The sequence below is a fragment of the Saimiri boliviensis genome, chromosome 20 (assembly GCF_048565385.1).
Source record: "Saimiri boliviensis isolate mSaiBol1 chromosome 20, mSaiBol1.pri, whole genome shotgun sequence".
In the NCBI taxonomy this organism is placed as follows: Eukaryota; Metazoa; Chordata; class Mammalia; order Primates; family Cebidae; genus Saimiri; species Saimiri boliviensis.
Window position 1 is genome coordinate 40,374,094 of NC_133468.1, and position 18,289 is coordinate 40,392,382.

The 18,289-nt window shown below is 51.3% G+C and overlaps 1 protein-coding gene across 3 annotated transcripts in view; it reads right to left on the bottom strand.

Moving 5' to 3' along the window:
- The window catches only part of CALN1 (calneuron 1), a 611,938-nt gene that overhangs the window by 582,359 nt on the left and 11,290 nt on the right, over positions 1-18,289 (bottom strand). The window contains exon 1 of one of the 3 annotated variants that reach the window (XM_074390733.1): positions 13,384-13,889. The exons of 1 other annotated variant lie outside the window; for it this stretch is intronic. Coding sequence is in view for 1 of the 2 variants with exons in the window: in XM_074390735.1 (XP_074246836.1) it covers positions 13,384-13,406 (23 nt within the window). In the remaining variant the exon portion in view is untranslated. Of the gene's footprint in view, positions 1-13,383; positions 13,890-18,289 lie in introns of those variants that run through there. One more of the 3 variants, XM_074390735.1, reaches the window with a different exon arrangement.

An 18,289-nucleotide genomic window follows, 5' to 3' on the forward strand; every position in this document is an offset into this window, starting at 1 on the left:
CCAAATGAAACGTACCTTGGAGACAGGACACAGGGGTTCACTCCTGCAATCCCAGAGCTTTGGGAGGCCAATGTCGCTTTAGGCCAGGAATTCCAGACCAGCCTGGGCAACATAAAAAGGCCCCATTTCTCCAAAAAAATAGTAATAATAATTAGCCAGGCATGGTGGTGGCACACACCTGTAGTCTCAGCTACTCGGGAAGCTGAGGAAGAGAATTAATTGAGCCCAGGAGTTCAAAGCTGCAGTGAGCTCTGATCATGCCACTGCACTCCAGCCTGGGTGACAGAGTGAGCCCTGTTCCTGAAAGAAAAAAAAAAAACAAACTGCACACTGGATTGCACAAATCACCTCCCGTTTTCCAGTCCACCCTCTGCTTTCCACCTCACCCCCAAATCAAAGAAGAGGGCTTAATGTTCACAAATAGGGCTGGCCACAGTGGCTCACGCCTGTAACACCAACACTGCGGAAGCCCAAGGCGGGCGGATCACCAGGTTAGGAGTTTGAGACCAGCCTGACCAATATGGTGAAACCCCGTCTGTAGTAAAAATACAAAAATTAGCCTGGTGTGGTGGCGGGCACCTGAAATCCCAGCTACTCGGGAGGCTGAGGCAGGGGAATTGCTTGAACCTGGGAGGCGGAGGTTGCAGTGAGTCAGGATTATACCACTGCCCTCCAGCCTGGGGGACAGAGCAAGACTCCATCTCAAAATTTAAAAAAAAAGGAAAATAACATTTCTTTTTTTTTTTTTTTAGGATAAAAATAATCTACAGGCCAAGCATTGGTGGCTCACACCTGTAATCCCATCACTTTGGGAGGCTGACGTGGCAGATCACAAGGTCAGGAGTTCATACCAGCCTGGCCAACATGGAGAAACCCCATGCTACTAAAAATACAAAACATTAGCTGGGCGTGGTGGTGTGCACCTGTAATCCCAGCTACTCAGGAGGCTGAGGCAGGAGAATCACCTGAACCCAGGAGGCGGAGGTTGTGGTGAGCAGAGATCACACCATTGCACTCCAGCCTGAGTGACATTGCAAGGCTCTGTCTCAAAAAAAAAAAAAAAAAAAAAAAAAAAAATTTTTTTTTTTTTTTTACAAAGAATGGTAGAATTAGTTACCAGAAAGATCTTTCCAGGAGCAGAGGCAGTAAGGTGAGCTTTCTTAGCTATAAGACCACGGAGGGCTCCTTCATCCTAAGTGCTAAGGACTAAAAGCATCACTCTTTGTGAAAACGAGTCGTCCTCCACCTCCCCCCAGAGCAGGACAGCAGGAAGAACTTCCTTGCTGCACTTCTGCACCTCATGGGAGGCCCAGTCGGTCAATAACCAGCTCGTTGCTGATGAGGCAATCAGGAAGTGGCCCCAGCTGAGCTAAGGAAAATCTGGCTGCGTCTTTGGGTTTTCAAAAGTCAGGGTAGGGGCCACTCACGGTGGCTCACGCCTATGATCGGGAGGCTGAGGTGGGAGGATTACTTGAGGCTAGGAGTTTGAGACCAGCCTGAGCAACACAGCAAGACCCAGCCACTGAAAAAAAAAAAAAAGTTGTGTGTTTTCTTTTTAAATTATCTGGATATAGTGGCATGTGCCTGTAGTTCTGGCTATTCAGAATGTTGAGGTGGAAGGATCACTTGAGCTCAGGAATTCAAGGCTGCAGTGAGCCATTATTGCACCATTGCACTCCAGCCTGGGCAACAGAGCAAGATCCAGTCTCTAAGGAAAAAAAAAAAAAGAAAAGAAATAGGATACACCCAAAGAATTATAAGTTGTTCTAATATAAAGATACATGCGCACGTATGTTTGTTGTGGCACTGTTTACAATAGCAAAAACCTGGAACCAACCCAGATGCCCATCGGTGATAGACTGGACAGGGAAAATGTGGCACATATACACCATGGAATACTATGCAGCCATCAAAAATGATGAGTTGGTGCCCTTTGTAGGGACATGGATGAACCCGGAAACCATCATTCTCAGCAAACTGACACGAGAACAGAAAATCAAACACCGCATGTTCTCACTCATAGGTGGGTGTTGAACAATGAGAACACATGGACACAGGGAGGGGAGCATCACACACTGGGGTCTGTTGGTGGCGGGTAGGGGAAGGACAGCAAGGGGTGGGGAGGGATAATGAGGGGAGAAATACCAAATGTAGGTGACGGGGGTATGGAGGCAGCAAACCACACTGCCGTGTGTGTACCTATGCAACAGTCCTGCATGCTCTGCACATGTACCCCAAAACCTAAAGCACAATTTTAAAAAAAGAAAGAAACAGGAATCCGGCCAGCAGAGATACAGAGGAGAATGTGGTGGGAGCTCATCTGCAGCAGCTTTCCTGGGCTTGAACGTTCGGTCCCCAGACCCGCGAGAGTAACTGTGCCTCCTAAGCGTAAACACTGGAGAGACGCGGGGCCCCATTCACCCACACCTCCCTCGGCCGTGGGGGCCTCCTGCAAGTGGACAGATGGGTTTTCTTCCCCTGGGACCACATTTGCAGGCCTGGAGGGCCTCAGGCAGCAGCCACGGCGGCCGGCCGGCCGCGCTCGGAGGATTTGTGAATGTGCCGTCCCATTTCGGGCTCTCTGGAGGATTCCGGGAGCCGGCCCTCGGCCGCCGTTTGACAGAACCACTTTTCATCTTCCCTGGCTCCGGCACAAGCAATGCACACAGGCGAAAAGCAGTTAATAACTATGCACATTTTCTCATAAATTTTAACAATTTGAGAGTGCGGTACAGCTTTATTATAGTTTTTATTTCACTACACTAATTCAGCGCGTAATAACCTGCCAGAAACACAGAATTCACTTGACATATGCTCTGAGTGCCAAGATAATGGAACAAGCTCAAGAGGAGTCTTGGGTCCCACTCAGCTGGGCGCTCCCCGTTCCCGTGGGGAGTGGCGAAGGGTGCCGGCCTGCGTGGCTGCAAGGGAACTGTGAGCGGTGACATGCTCCCCAGGCGGGGGCTGCGTGGCCAGCTTCCCTGTGATTTGCTTTCTGTGGAAGGCAGAAAGCCGTGAAAGCACAGACCGTGCCGTATTTAATGTCAGCCTGGTTCCTGGGATCAGTCCCAGAGCTCAGGCTGCTACACTGCTGATAGGGTTTGGCTGTCGCCACCCAAGTCTCATCTTGAATTGCAGCTCCCATAATCCCCGCGTGTCTGGGAGGGACCCAGTGGGAGGTCACTGAATCATGGGGGTGGTTCCCCCTACTGTTCTCGTGACAGTGACTAAGCCCCACGAGGTCTGACGCTTTCACAAGGGGGAGCTTCCCTGCACAGATTCCCTCTTGTCTGCTGCCCTGTAGGACGTGCCTTGGGCCTTTCAGCTTCTGCCACGATTGTGAGGCGTCTCCAGCCACGTGCAACTGTAAGAAGTCTATTAAATGTCTTTTTAACTTACCCAGTCTCGGGTGTGTCTTTATCAGCCGCGTGAGAAAGGACTAATACAACTGCACTCCTTAAGTTTCTTGGTGACCAGGAGGTGAAATGGTGCTGATCGTGGGCCTGGCAGCTGGCCACCCACACCTCATTCAGGCCTGACCCAAGGGAAACAAGCTCAGGTCAAAGAAGAAGACGCTTGCTTCCAGGGGCCCCAGTCTAGCCTCTCTACCCACTGGCTGCCTGCTCTGGGCACACCCCTCCTGAATAATGTTCTCCAAGTGTGGCACTCACACAAGCAGCCTCAGCGTCACCTGGGAAAGCTGTTGAAGCTGCAAATTCTTAGCCTCTTCCCAGCCCTACTGAACCAGAAATTCAGAAGGAGTGGGGCCCAAGAAATCTGTGTCTTGGCAAAACCTCTAGATGAGCCTGGGCTACATAGTGAGGCCTTGTCTCTGCAGAAAATAAAATATTAGCCAAGTGTGGTGGCATACGTCTGTAGTCCCAGCTGCTTGGGAGGCTGAGCAGGGAGGACTGCTTGAGCCAAGGAGGTTAAGACTGCAGTGAGTTGTGATTGCATCGCTGCACTCCAGCCTGCTGACAGAGTGAGATCCTGTCTCAAAAAAAAAGGAACCTCTAGATGATTTTGGTGCATGCTGAAATTTTAGAAGCACTCAAGTTTTAGAGATTGGGAGGCAGAGTTTTGAAAACGCCTGCAAGTACAGAGTTCTGGAAATACAGTCAAGCAGTCTGGCGATCTGGGGCTCAGCTCTGCTGTCCTCTCTACCTTTCCAGGAAACCATGGGCCTCAGGTTTTTCAGGCTGGACACTCACTAAGGCCCCTGGCGGCCCTGACATTCTGGGACTGATGACTGAAATAAAGCTGACAGATGACAGACAAGGCTGCTTTCTCTAAGGAGGCCTGAGTGGGTCAGTCCTAGGAGATCCTAAGCGGTGTGGGGTTGCTAAGGGCTGTCTCAGCTTCAAAACAAAGGAGAACAATGGCAAGGAGAAGGGTCTGTCACCAGCACGCACGTGCGCACACACACGTGTGCACACACCCCACACACGCACGCACACATGCACACATGTGCGCACACCCCCACACACACGCATGCACACACACGCACACACATGCACACACGTGCACACACACCCACACGCACGCACGCACACACCCACACACGCACCCACACACGCACATGCACACACACACACCCACACATGCACACACACCCACACACGCACACACACATGCTCATGGACACACACACCCACACACGCATGCACACACACATGCACACACAGCCACACATGCACGCACACATGCACGCACACACACGCCCGTGCACACACACAAGCGCATGCACACACATGCTCACACACACGCAAATTTATCGAGGTTTTTTGCTTGCTTTAACTATTTTTTTCTCTGCTCTTTATCTTTTGCCTTCCTTTATTCCCTTCCTCCCTTCCTTCCTCCCTTTTCCTTCTTTCTCTATTTCCTTTCTTCTTCCCTCCCTCCCTCCCTCCCTCCCTTTCTTTCTTTCTTTCCTTCTGCCTTCCTTTCTTCCTCCCTCCTTCTCCTTTTCGCTTTATTTCCTTCTTCCTTTCTTTCTCTCTCCCTTTTTGCGACAGTCTCTGCTGCCCGGGTTGGAGTGCAGTGACGCAATCACAGCTCCCCGCAGCCTCGACCTCCCGAGCACCAGCAACCCTCCCACCTCAGCCTCCCAAGCAACCGGTTCTATAGGTGTGCATCCCCACACCCAACTAATTGTTTTTCTTTTTGTTTTTTGTAGAGATGAGGTCTTGGTATGTTGCCAGCCTGGTCGAAACCCCTGACCTCAATCAAGCAATCCTCCTGCCTCAGCCTCCTGAGTAGGTGATTCTCCCAGCTGGAGTCCCACACACCACTATGTCTGGCTAATTATTTTTATTTTTGTTTTTTGTAGAGATGGAGTCTCACTATGTTGCCCAGGCTGGCCTTGAACTCCTGGACTCAAGCCATCCTCCCGTCTAAGCCTCCCAAAGTGTTGGGATTCCAGGCATGAGCCACGGCACCCAGCCTTGCGTGTATTTCTTGACTACCTATTTCTCCAAAAACGTGACTAAGTCTCTCTCCTTGTATCGAGAAATAAAGAAAACCCTTCCTTAGGTTTTGCGGGGTCTTCTAACCTGCCATCTTTCCTCTCCCTCCCGTGAGAACGGACCGTCCTAAAGTCGCAGCGCCCGCGTGGAGGCGTCACAGCAGATCCCCACCCCCTCCCTGACCTCTTCCCGCAGGCTGGCTGCTGCCTTCCTCACTCCAGGCACCTGGCTGGCTGCCCTCTACTTTCGGACTCCGAGGGACACGTCCCGGCCTTATGTTGCTTCATCTCGCTGGCATGCGACATTCCACCCTCTCCAGACTCCACCTTCTGACTGCTCTGGTTGGGCTTCCATCCGCGAAAATAACGCCACCCTACGTCTTCTTTATCCTCAGTTTATAAGTTTGTATTTCACGTTTTGGTACACACACACATTGGCATGCTCTCCAAAGTATGTTATGGAACGGGACAAGGTAGAGGCCACCTAACTTCAGCATTCCTTAAGTGAAACCTTGGAAGAAAGTCCAGTTGACCCCCAAACCCAGTGGGAGTTAGGGGTGCTGCTCCCCTACTCCAGGCAGTTGAAAATCTGCATACAGCTTTTTTTTTTTTTGGAGACAGTGTAATCACTCTGTTGCTAAGGCTGGAGTGCAGCGGTACCATCACAGCGCTCTGCAGCCTCCTGGGCTCAAGTGTTCCTCCTGCCTCAGCCTCCTGAGTAGCTGTAGCTACAGGCACATGCCATCATAACTAGTTAATTTTAAAAATTAATTCTAGAGATGAGGTTTCACCATGTTGCCCAGGCTGCCCTCGAACCCCTGAGCTTCTGCAGTCCTCCTGCCTCTGCCTCCCAAAGTCCTGGGATTGCAGGCATGAGCTGCTACGCCTGGTCACGTATGACTTTCGAATCTCCAAAAACCTGACTGCTGATGCCCTACTGTTGACCGGATAAGCCTTGCTGATAACGTAAACAGTTGGTTAACACATATGCTGAGTGTTAGATGTAATATATTCTGTATTCTTAGAATACAGTAAGCTAGAGAAGAGGAAATGTTATTGAAATATCATGAAGAAGAAAAAACACGCTGCCTTCATTAAAAGGAAGGGGATCATCGTGAAGGTCTTTATCCTTGTCCTTCTCACCTTGAGGAGGCTGAGGAGGAGGAAGACAAAGAGGGGCTGGTCTTGCTGCCCCAGGCACGGCCGGGGCAGAAGCAGATCCACGTGTAAGTGGCCCTTACGGTTCAAGCCCGTTTTGTTCAAGGATCAAACTGTATTCTTTTAGAATTAAATGCCAGAAAGCTTTGGTTTTCCTTGAGGAACTACCATATCATCTCACAGACAACAAAACCCCGACAGAAATTCCCAAAATAGCTTAAAGCAGGCGAAAAGTTCATGTCGGTCCCTGGGGAGGGAATCAACGGGAATTGATCACAGGAGTGGTGCTGGGGCGTGGGCCGGGCCCTATTTCTTGGTCTGGGTCCTGGTTAGGTAGCCCCCAAAACACCCAAAACCCAAATATGTACTGACCCATGCAATTATGATCTGACAAAATGGGTAAATTTTTTAAAGAAATTCTCATTTTCCATTTTCTGAACAGAAAGTTCCGATCAGATTAGTGGCTCGAGTGTATTCTTGTCGAATGTCATAACCAGCCAGGCACAGTGGCTCATGCCTGTAATCCCAAGACTTTGGGAGGCCAAGGTGGGAGGGTCACTCGAGGCCAGGAGTTTAAGACCAGCCTGGACAGCATAGTGAGACTTTGTCTCTCAAAATTAAAACAAAGTAGAATCTGACAAGGCACCATGGCTGATGCCTGTAATCCCAGCACTTTGGAAGGCTGAGGCCGGTGGATCACTCGAGGCCAGGAGTTCAAGATCAGCCTGGGCAACATAAAGAAACCCCATCTCTACTGAAAATGCAAAAATTAGCTGAGTGTGGCAGCTCTCGCCTGTCATCCCAGCCACTACGGAGGCCGAGACAGGGAATGACGAGATGAAATAGCATCTTATGACCTTTATTTCTGCATTCTGCTTTTTGTCTTGATCTTGCTCCTCTGTTCTAAATTATATTTTAGAATACAAATACAAAATTTGAGCACAAAATGTTGTATGTTTAGTGTATGACCATATATTTTATATTTCATTATATATGCATGTCAAAAATGGTATCCAAAATGCTTTACGGAAGCAGACAAGTTGTGAATAAATATTCTTTCCACTACGGTAAAATCTGCCTTTTGATTTCATATTCTTTATACCTGGCATGCAGCAGTTGCTTGATTAATGTCAAAAGAAATAAAAGTTTATCTGTGAAGAAAAAGAGAACAGCAGGGCAAAAGCTAAGGGAGTCTGTGGAAGCTACGGGAACGTTCCTTTTGAGATGAGAAGAGCTTAGCAGACCTACAGGGAAGCGAGAAGAAGCCAGGAGAAAGGGACAAGTTAAAAACTGGGAGAATGAGGGCCGGGCATGGTGGCTCACGCCTGTGATCCCAGCACTTTGGGAGGCCGAGGCAGGAGGATCACCTGAGGTCAGGAGTTCGAGACTAGCCTGGCCAACATGGAGAAACCCCGTGTCTACTAAAAATATATAAATTAGTCAGGCGTGGTGGCGCGTGCCTGTAATCTCAGCTACTCAGGAGGCTGAGGCAGGAGAATCGCTTGAACCCGGGAGGCGGAGGTTGCAGTGAGCTGAGATCGCGCCATTGCACTCCAGCCTGGGCAACAGAGCGAGACTCCATCTCAAAAAAAAAAAAAAGGCGGGGGGAGAATGAGCTCTGAGTCTCGGTGCCAGGAGGGTCGAGGACGCAGAATACAGAAAGGGGGCAAACCATCCTGAAGAAGGGAGGAGGGGCCACCTGCTTCCCAGCCTCCCGGGCGGCTTTCTGGTCATCTTTTCACCTGTCAACAGCTGCGACGCCTCAGAACTCAGTCCTTCGGCCCTTCCCTCTGCCGATGATCTCATCCGAGACGGCTCTAAACACCATCTGTACTCTGACGATTCCGAGGCTGTCTCCAGCCCAGACCAGCTCCCGTGAACCCCGGACTGCCCACTCAACATCTCCACCAGGAGCCTCCACAGACGTCTCTAATTTAACATGAGACACACCCAACTCCTGCCCTCCTCCCAAACCTGCCCACCCACAGCCCGCCAGTGTCAGGCCGAGGAAGCTTGAGTCACCATCGACTCATGTCACACAAGCCTCCCATCGCCTCCATCCCGGGGGGGCACAGCGCTCGGAATCCAGCCCGCCGGCCAGCCCCCGTCGCCTCTCGCCTGGGTTCTGTGTTCACCTCCAAGCTGCGCTTCCTGCCCCCACCTTGCCCACCCACAACCCTTCCTCAACACGGCAGTGAGGAGGATCTTTTCCAAATGTTTAAGGCCCGGCACTGCCTGCTGTCTCACTCAAACAAACAAAGCCTCCCAGAGCGTTCATTCTGCGCCGTCTCCGTTGATTTGTGATTGCGTCGTATTTGGGGTTGCACACACCGCCCCCCGCCTCACCGCCGTCGGGACCTCGCCCTCCTCCTCGGCTGTCTTTCTCCCGTGGCCTGCGGCACCGACGTGCCGTGTACGATTCACCCTTCCGTGTCTCACTGTTTTGTCTTCTTCACTGCCTGGAGGTCCCACAAGAGCAGGGATTTTTTATGCTGTGCCCCCGCCACGTCCCGGGTGCCCAGGACACAGCTTGCTATAGGATTGATGCTCAGTGCGTAGTTGTGAAATTCAGTTTTCCAAGGTAATTCCGTTGTTTAAAATTCTTCATCGACTCCAAGTCCTTCAAAATGACGTCCCCTCCTTTCACGCACCCAGGGTCCCTTGGGATCTGACCCCTGCCACCTCCCCAGCTGCTTCTGTCACCACGCGGCCTCCAGTAACGCTCAGATTTGCTCCCACTCCCTCCAGTGTGTCTTCCGCCTCTGTTCTTTGCACATATAACTGCTTCAGCCGAGGATGTCACCCCATGGCCACCTCTGCTGGGACTCAGTCTGGGGATCCTCTACTGGATAACGATCCCAAGGCCAAGATCGTCAAACTCCCACAGACCACCGGACTCATGCCTCCCATAGCCTGTGACACACACTATTTTTTTTTTTTTTTTTGATACAGAGTTTCGCTCTTGTTGCCCAGGCTGAAGTGCAGTGGTTCAATCTAGGCTCACTGCAACCTCCACCTCCTGGGTTCAAGCAATTCTCCTGCCTCAGCCTGGCAAGTAGCTGGGATTACAGGCACCTGCCACCACATCCGGCTAACTTTTGTATTTTTCGTAGAGACAGGGTTTCACCATGTTGGCCGGGCTGGTCTTGAACTCCTGACCTCAGATGATGCAACCACGTCAGCCTCCCAAAGTGCTGCGATGACAGGACACACACTATTTACCTACCTATCCCTTTACTTGAGAATAGGGGCGGCCGATCTCATGTGGGCGCCTCCAACCCCTAGCTAGAGAGACCCTGTGTGAATGTCAGGTGGCGGTGGTGGTATTCGTTACGATGATGATGACTGCCTTTGATATACACACATATATATATATGGTTTTTCTGAGACCTGGCTGGAGTGCAGTGGTGCGATCTAGGCTTACTGCAACCTCTGGAAGGTGGAGGTTGCAGTGAGCAGAGATCTCACCACTGCACTCCAGCCAGGCGACAGAGCGAGCGAGGCTCCGTCTCAGTTAATCAGTAATTAAAAAAAAAAATTATATATATATATATATATATATATATATATATATATATATATAAAATCAATGGCTCTCCCCAGTAGGTACTAAGTGTCTCTACACAAATCAACTCACTCTTCTTAATGGACTGATGTATCAATAGACTCGTTCTATGCACCAGAGTAACCGCTGAAGCTCCTCCTTCCATTCAGAGCTGCTCTCCGCTTTCAGAGCCTCTTCTCTTCTTCAAAGCATGAAAAGAAGGAAGCCACACATGAAGACGGAAGGCTGCCAGCAATGCCGACGCTCCGGGGGCACTCCTGGGGTCCGCAGGCACCCGGTACGGGTTCCAGTGCAGGAGACATTCTTTCTTATTACAGTTCAAATTTCCCCACAAATGGATATGTCTTAATCCAGATTTATGACAGTCACGGGGCTCTTTGATCTAACCGGCTCAGCTGTATTTCTTGAGTAAACTGAGTGAGACTTGGTTTTGCTTAGTCATTAAAAGCCGTCTATATGGAAGGCTACGTGTCCACAGACCAGCGTGTATTCATTCAATAAACTTTTATACTGCTCCCGCGCCATGCCAGGCCCTGTGCTAGCTTTTGGGACAGAGAGGGTGACAGGGAAGAGGTCATATCTACCCTCAGAAAAGGCACAGTCCAGCGGTCAGCGCAGGAGTCACCATAGCTATTTCGACAGTCCGGTCCTTTGTGCTCGTGTTGACTGAATTCAAGGCAGCTGCACTTGAAAGAGGAAACACTCCTTTGTACCAGCTACATGCACAGACTTCAGCTAAATGACTCTGTTGAATCCTGACATTACCATCTTACAGACGGAGACACTGACGCCCAGTGAGATACGTCACCAGCCCAGGCTACGTGCTCTTGTGTGATGAAGCCGAGATTCCAATGGAGGCCTGCTGGTCCCCAAAGGCCATGCCTCTCCCACCACCCTGTAAGCTAAGAGCCCACCACGGCCATTAAAGGAAGGTCAGTGGACCACGGTGTCGTGGGGATTGAGGGACAGGAGAGATTGATGGGTGAAACACCACCGCCATTAAAAAGGAAGGTCAGCGGACCTCAGAACTGCACTAAGTGGCCAGGTCTGAACTAACTCCACTGGCACCGGTTTACAGCTTCTTGAAAGCCAGCAGCCACCCAGTGAATTAAATACACACACACACACACACAGAGACACACACAGAGACACACACACACATAGAGACACACACACAGAGACATACACACATAGACACACACAGAGACACACACACAGACACACACACACACATACACAGACACACACACAGACACACACACAGACACACACACAGACACACATAGAGAGACACACACAGACACACACAGACACAGAGACACACACACACACACACACACACCATTCCCTTGAAAAGAAAATTTGACACAAAGGAACAGTCTACTTAATGACTTCTTGTTCATGTGCCCAGCTGGTCCAAGAACACAGCTATCTCAAGCCCCTCTTGGCTTCCCCTAGAAAGCGGGAGAGGCATGTTGTCCCTTGGGCCACTGGGCAGCAGAGGAAGAAGTGCCGATAGCTGTGTGGACGGCGGCTCTCCACTGAACCGTCTGTGAGCTCAGGGAACTCACCGCAGTCCGCTTATATCCCCAGCTCCAGGAGAGAGCCTGACCCTCACAGAGCAGCTGAGAGCACGACCTTTAACAAGGCCCTCAAAACCCCAATGCCGCCCTGGCCAAGCCTCCTCCCTCCGAGCAGCACACGGCCTCCGTGCCTAAGCTCCTCTTTGCCGGAAGCATCTCTCCCGGGGTTCCTCCTTTAGAATCTTTACATCAGCCACACAGATCCGCCGACGGGCGTGAGCTAAGGCTTCGCCCCACCAAGAGCTTCACTCCCGGGCTCTGAACGGCCTCTCCTAACCGGAGGCTTTCTGACACAGCAGAGACTTAGATGATTCTCATCAAACAAAACGCATTGCACCCCCAGTGTCTGGGAAGCAGACAGGCTGACTTCCAGGACATTCACCCAGAGGAAGTGCCCATCCTTGGCCAGGGGTCTGCAAAGGGATTTAGCTGCAAATACACGTTCATGGGAACAGTTCAGGACTCTGCAGGCAATCACTTCGGGGGAAATCCCTACTCACGTGAGCTCTGTTTTGGCTCAGATCCCTCTCCAGACTTGAACGGGGATGTTAACCACTCAGCATGTTTTAAAGCCCTTGGAAAATTCAGTAAAAGCACTTTCCCTCTCCAGCTCCGCTCCCGGGGGGGAACTGGAAGCCCTTAGAAGCCCTGCTCACACAGGCCCCTGGGACCCCCGGAGATGACCGTCACTCAGGACGATGAAAACGCCTCCCTCTACCTGAGTCTGACTTTCAGGGACGTCTGTGAAGTCGTGTCTAGCTGACGGGAAGGAAATCTCCTTTGGGTATGACTGGGGAAGAGCATTTCGCCCAGAAGACACCCTGCGGGGGTCGGAGACAAATCAATGACGGGTTTGCGGAGCCCAAGTCCCATTCGCACAATGCAACGTTCAAAAAAGATAAATCTCCTCCTTCTCTCTGCCAGGCTAGAGCAGATTCCTGAATCAAAACAACTCTTTGCCACAGAACCTGAGACCCGGCTAGAAGTGAGTTTCCTCAAAAGGTACAAGGGACAGGGTCAGGGATTCCCGAAATCATACAGCAAGCACCTGAAAGCGGCAGCGTTCAGAAAGTGGAGAGGAGGGGAGAAGGAGGGCAGGGGCGGGCGGGGGCCGGTGTCGGCCAGACCTTCCTCCGGGACGATTTACAGGGAGAAAGTTGTATGGAATGAGTTTTCCAGTAACGCAGGAGCGCGGCCACACGGCCATCTTCCCGGCCAGCGGCGGGGCATCCGTGGGGTGAGCGAGTCAAGTCAGGGTGATGCCCTTTCCATCATCTCCAAGGGGAAGGGACCCGGCCGGGAGGAAGCAGTTTGGCACGAGCCAGAGCTGAAAGAAACGTGTTTCCCCGCTCCTGCAAAGCACTTTGACAGCTGGGTGAAGCTAGGGCCAGAACAAACACGCCAGGAGCCACCTCCAGATCTCCCCACCCCTCCCCTTCCTCCGAAACCCAGGAAAACTTGATTCTGTCTCAACGAAACACAAGCTGGGAAATTGGAGAGGAGGAAGGGGGAAGAGGGCAGCAGAAGGGGAAGGCAGGCGGCGTCCATGCAGTCAGTTGTGTCACTGATTCAGAGCCACGCAAGCTTCACAGTGTCATCGGCAAGGGTCATACCTCCTGCTGAGCTCGGGGGACATTCTCCAGGATCCATGGCTGGGAGTTCGGGAGAATCTCTAAGCCATCAGGAAGGAGCCGCGCACTGCAGCTCCTCAGGATGATGGACCGGGGCGAGCTTTAATTAACAGGGTCTGATGCCTCTTCTTTTTTGGTAACTGAGCAGATTTAAAGGGCTAGAGTCCCAATTTGCAGGGTGCCAGTGCTGCCGCCGTGTCTGCTGCTCCCGCTGCTGGGAAAGCTGCCTGCAGCCGTCTCACTCCGGCAGGGAAACGGGGCTGGGAAGGCGGAAAAGTGCGGCCAGAAACACTGGAGCCTCCCGGGCTGCAAGGCTTAAATCGGAACCACAGGGCTGTGGACCCAGGCACTGCCCACCCCAGGGAGCACCAGTGTCCTGCTCACTGTCTTCCAGACGAGGGACACAGCTGGGCTCCGTGAAGGCAGGGGACATCAGCGACACCCTCTTCAGACACAGAACTAAACAGGACACAGCCTGGGGCAAGTGGGAAACCTGGGTTATCCTGTGTGCCGCTCTCCTGAGAGCGTCGCCACCTGTGTGAGCTGCATGCACACACGCCCGGCCATCCACACGCACACACGCCCGCCCATCATACACATGCACCCGCCCATGTACACACACACACACACACACACACATCTGCCCATGCACAAACATGCCTGCCCATGCACGCACACACACCTGCCCATGTACACACACACCTGCCATGTACACACACACACACACACTGGCCCATGCACACACACACACACACACACACACACATCTGCCCATGCACAAACATGCCTGCCCATGCACGCACACACACCTGCCCATGTACACACACACCTGCCATGTACACACACACACACACACTGGCCCATGCACACACACACACACACACACACACACACACCCCTGTCCATGTACACTCACATGCCTGCCATGCACACACACCCCTGCCCATGTACACACACACCTGCCATGCACACACACACACACCTGCCCATGTACACACACACCCGCCCAGGTACACACACACCTGTTCACGCACACTCACATGACTGCCATGCACACACACACATACCCGTGCACACACACCTACCTGCCCATTTTGCAGACACGCACCTGCAACCTGCTAGACACCCTGCCCCTACACCTCATGCTACAGGCAGGTCAGCAAGAGAAATAGTTGTGACACAGAGCATGGCCAGGAGAGGAACAGAGACAGGCAGCCACAGGGATGAGGGTAACAGCAAAGCCCTGTGCAAGGTTCCCGGCATCTCCCGTTGCCTTTGATAGAGCACGAATCTGTGTCAAGGACAGTTCCTGGGTCAGGGACACACAGCCATCCTCAGCAACCCCCTTCCCACGCTGCCTCTCTTCACTTGCCCTGCTTGGGTAGCTGCCGGTTTGTTTGTAAGCTTCTCTTAGCTAAGCCCACCACACCTCATCCTCACAATAGCCCATGGCACTGGGCATCCCATACTGTGGAGTTCGTTTTTCAGTGATATTTCTTTGATCTTTTTTTTTTTTTTCTTTTGAGTTGGAGTCTCACTGTGCCACCCAGGATGGAGTGCAGTGATGCAGTCTCGGCTCACTGCAACCTCTGCCTCCCAGGTTCGAGCGATTCTCCTGCCTCAGCCTCCTGAGTAGCTGGGACTACAGACATGCGCCAACATGCCTGGCTAATTTTTTGTGTTTTTAGTAGAGATGGGGTTTCACCATGTTGGCCAGGCTGGTCTCGAACTCCTAACCTAGAGATCCGCCTGCCTCAGCCTCCCAAAGTGCTGGGATTACAGGCTTGAGCCACCGCGCCCAGCCACAGGATCTTTTTAATACCGTATTCCTCTCATAAGCACGTGAAATAAATCCAGCCAACTGGTGCTCAGAAGCCAGAGGTCTCCAGGGTATGTGCCTCGGAGTGAGCGTCAGGGTGTCCAGGAGGGAGCTGGACTGTGGTGTCGGTGTGAACCCCAGATCCCATCCCAGTGCTGCTAAGAGCATGCATGTGACCCTCTTCCCCTTTCGAGCCTGGGTTTATAATTTAAAAATTAGACAGGGTCGAACTAAGCCAGTAATGCTCTTAACAGAAAGGGAAAGAAGGAGAGGGATATGTGGACTTTTAGAAAGCACATTCAATTATCTCAGCACCAAGGCTGACCAAATCTTCTTGGCAGATGGGAAGAGCGCACTGCAGAGGGTATGAGGGTATGCCTTGAGAAAATCTGTGCAGGATCATCTCTAAGGACCTCAGAGTCAGTGAGGGATGGAGTGGGACACCCACAGCCTCCCAGATCCCAGCCACTCTGCTGAGAAATGGAGCCTGTGCCAGGACAGCTCAGACTGGCAACGTTAGAAAGCGGGCTTTCAGCAAAATCCCTGAGCCTCCCCAGCAAACCTCACTCTGTGCCCACTTTACCCCCTCCTGACTCACCGCTTCACATGCCCACAGCCCTCACCCCTACTGTCCCCAAAATCTTTGTCAGCAAAGAATCTGCCATCAGCCATTTACGCTAGACACACTGGATTATTGGCTCACACCTGTAATCCCAAAGTTTTGGGAGGCTGAGAAGGGAGGATCGCTTGGGGCTAGGAGTTAGAGGTCAGGCTAGGCAACATAGCTAGATCCCATCTTTACAAAAAATTTAAAAGCTAGCTGAACATGTTTGTGCACGCCTGTAGTCTCAGCTACTCAGGAGGCTAAGGCAGGAGGATCACTTGATCCCAGGAGTGTTGAGATTCACTTGGGGTGGTTGGCAAAATATGATGGAAAATATTAAAGATATATGCAACCTCCACCTCCTGGGTTCAAGCGATTCTCCTGCCTCGGCCTCCCAAGTAGCTGCGATTACAAGCACATGCTACCACATCCAGCTAATTTTTATATTTTTAGTAGAGACGGGGCTTTACCACGTGAGCCAGGATGGTCTCAATCTCTTGACCTCATGATTCGCCCACCTCGGCCTCCCAAAGTGCTGGGATTGCAGGCGTGAGCCACCGCGCCTGACCAGTCCCCAACTCTTTAAAGGTGGTGTCCCTCCATGTGGCAAGTGGCCCTTACCTTCTTTTTTCTTTTTTTTTTCAGACAGGATCTCACTCTGTCACCCAGGCTGCAGTGATGTAGTGCAATCACAACTCACTGCAGCCTCGACCTCTCAGATTCAAGTGATCCTCCCACTTCAGCCTCCTGAGTAGCTGAGATCATGTGCGTGCACCACCACATCTGGATAATTTTGTATTTTTTGTAGAGATAGGGTTTTGTCATGTTCCCCGGGCTGGTCTCAAATTCCTGGGCTCAAACAATCTTCCCTGTCTTGGCCTCGCAAAATGTTGGAGTTATAGGCACGAGCCACTATACCCAGCCACCTTCCTGTTCTTACTGAGTACCTGGTACAGAGTGGCCTCACAGCAAATTCTGGTTAAAATGGATTGTTTTTTTTTTTAAATATATTGGTGTTTTGTGGGGTTTATTTGTTTGTTTTTTGCTTTTGAGACTGAGTCTTGCTCTGTCGCCCAGGCTGGAGTGCAGTGGCACAGTCTCAGCTCACTGCAACCTCCGCTTCCTGGATTCAAGTGATTCACCTGCCTCAGCCTCCCAAGTAGCTAGAATTGCAGGCACCTGCCACCACGCCTGGCTAAATTTTGTATTTTCAGTAGAGACAGGGTTGCACCATGTTGGCCAGGCTGGTCTCAAAACCCCTGACATCAGGTGATATGCCCGCCTCAGCCTCTCAAAGTGCTGGGATTACAGGCCTGAGCCAGCACACCTGGTCACGTATTTCTATATTAACATATGAAGTGAGCTTAGCTCCCTGGTGTAAAATGCACAATTTTTCAACCTCACACCTGTGAAATTTTAATAAAATGTCAACAACCTGTAGCCACTAATGGCCTGTAATCAAGGGACAGTCTGTCCAATAAGTAAAGAGTTGTCTTATTTGTTAGAATAATACACAAGTTATGATTTATTAATTGTTTTCATTTTCCTGACATGGCCAAAATTTTCTAGGCATTTCACTGCGTCTCTGCCTGCAGAAGCAAGCTAAGCTGGCCAGGAGGTGCAGACCTGATCAGCTCAGGAGGCTGAGGCAGGAGGATCACTTGAGCCCGGGAAGTCGAGGCTGCAGTGACCTGTGATGCCAGTGCACACCAGCCTGGGCAACAGAGTGAGACCCTGTCTCAAGAAAAAAAGGAGAGGGGCTAGGGTAGACCATTAGACCAGCCTAATGTGGAAATAAAACCCCTCAGATGCACTGCCCTCCACTCTTGCTCAACAGTTGCTACATCAAAGGAAATGTATATTTCCTAATTTAAAGAAGACAGTTCCCATTTTTAAAACAAGCAACCCAACATGACAGAGCTTCCATGTGTATGGAATATCGGCACGCAAGATACCAAGCCACCAGCTTCCGAGAGCACCGAAGTCCAGTCTCTGACCTCCAGCCTTTTCTCACTGTATGAGTCTGCTTTGTGTTGCTATTCATATAAAGGCATACTTGGGGCTGGGTGATTTATAAAGAAAGGGGGTGGGCTGGGCGCAGTGGGTCACACCTGTAATCCCAGCACCTTGGGAGGCCAAGGTGGGCGGATCACCTGAGGTCAGGAGTTCGAGACCAATCTGACCAACACAGAGAAACTTTGTCTCTACTAAAAATACAAAAGAATTAGCTGGGCATGGTGGCACACCTGTAATCCCAGATACTCAGGAGGCTGAGGCAGAAGAATTGCTTGAACCCAGGAGGCGGAGGTTGCGGTGAGCTGAGATCGCGCCATTGCACTCCAACCCCGGGCAACAAGAGCGAAACTCCGTCTCAAAAAACAGAAAGAAAGAAAAAGAAAAGGAGTTTATTTGGCTCACAGTTCTGCAGGCTGCATAAGAAATATGGAGCCGACATCTGCACCTGG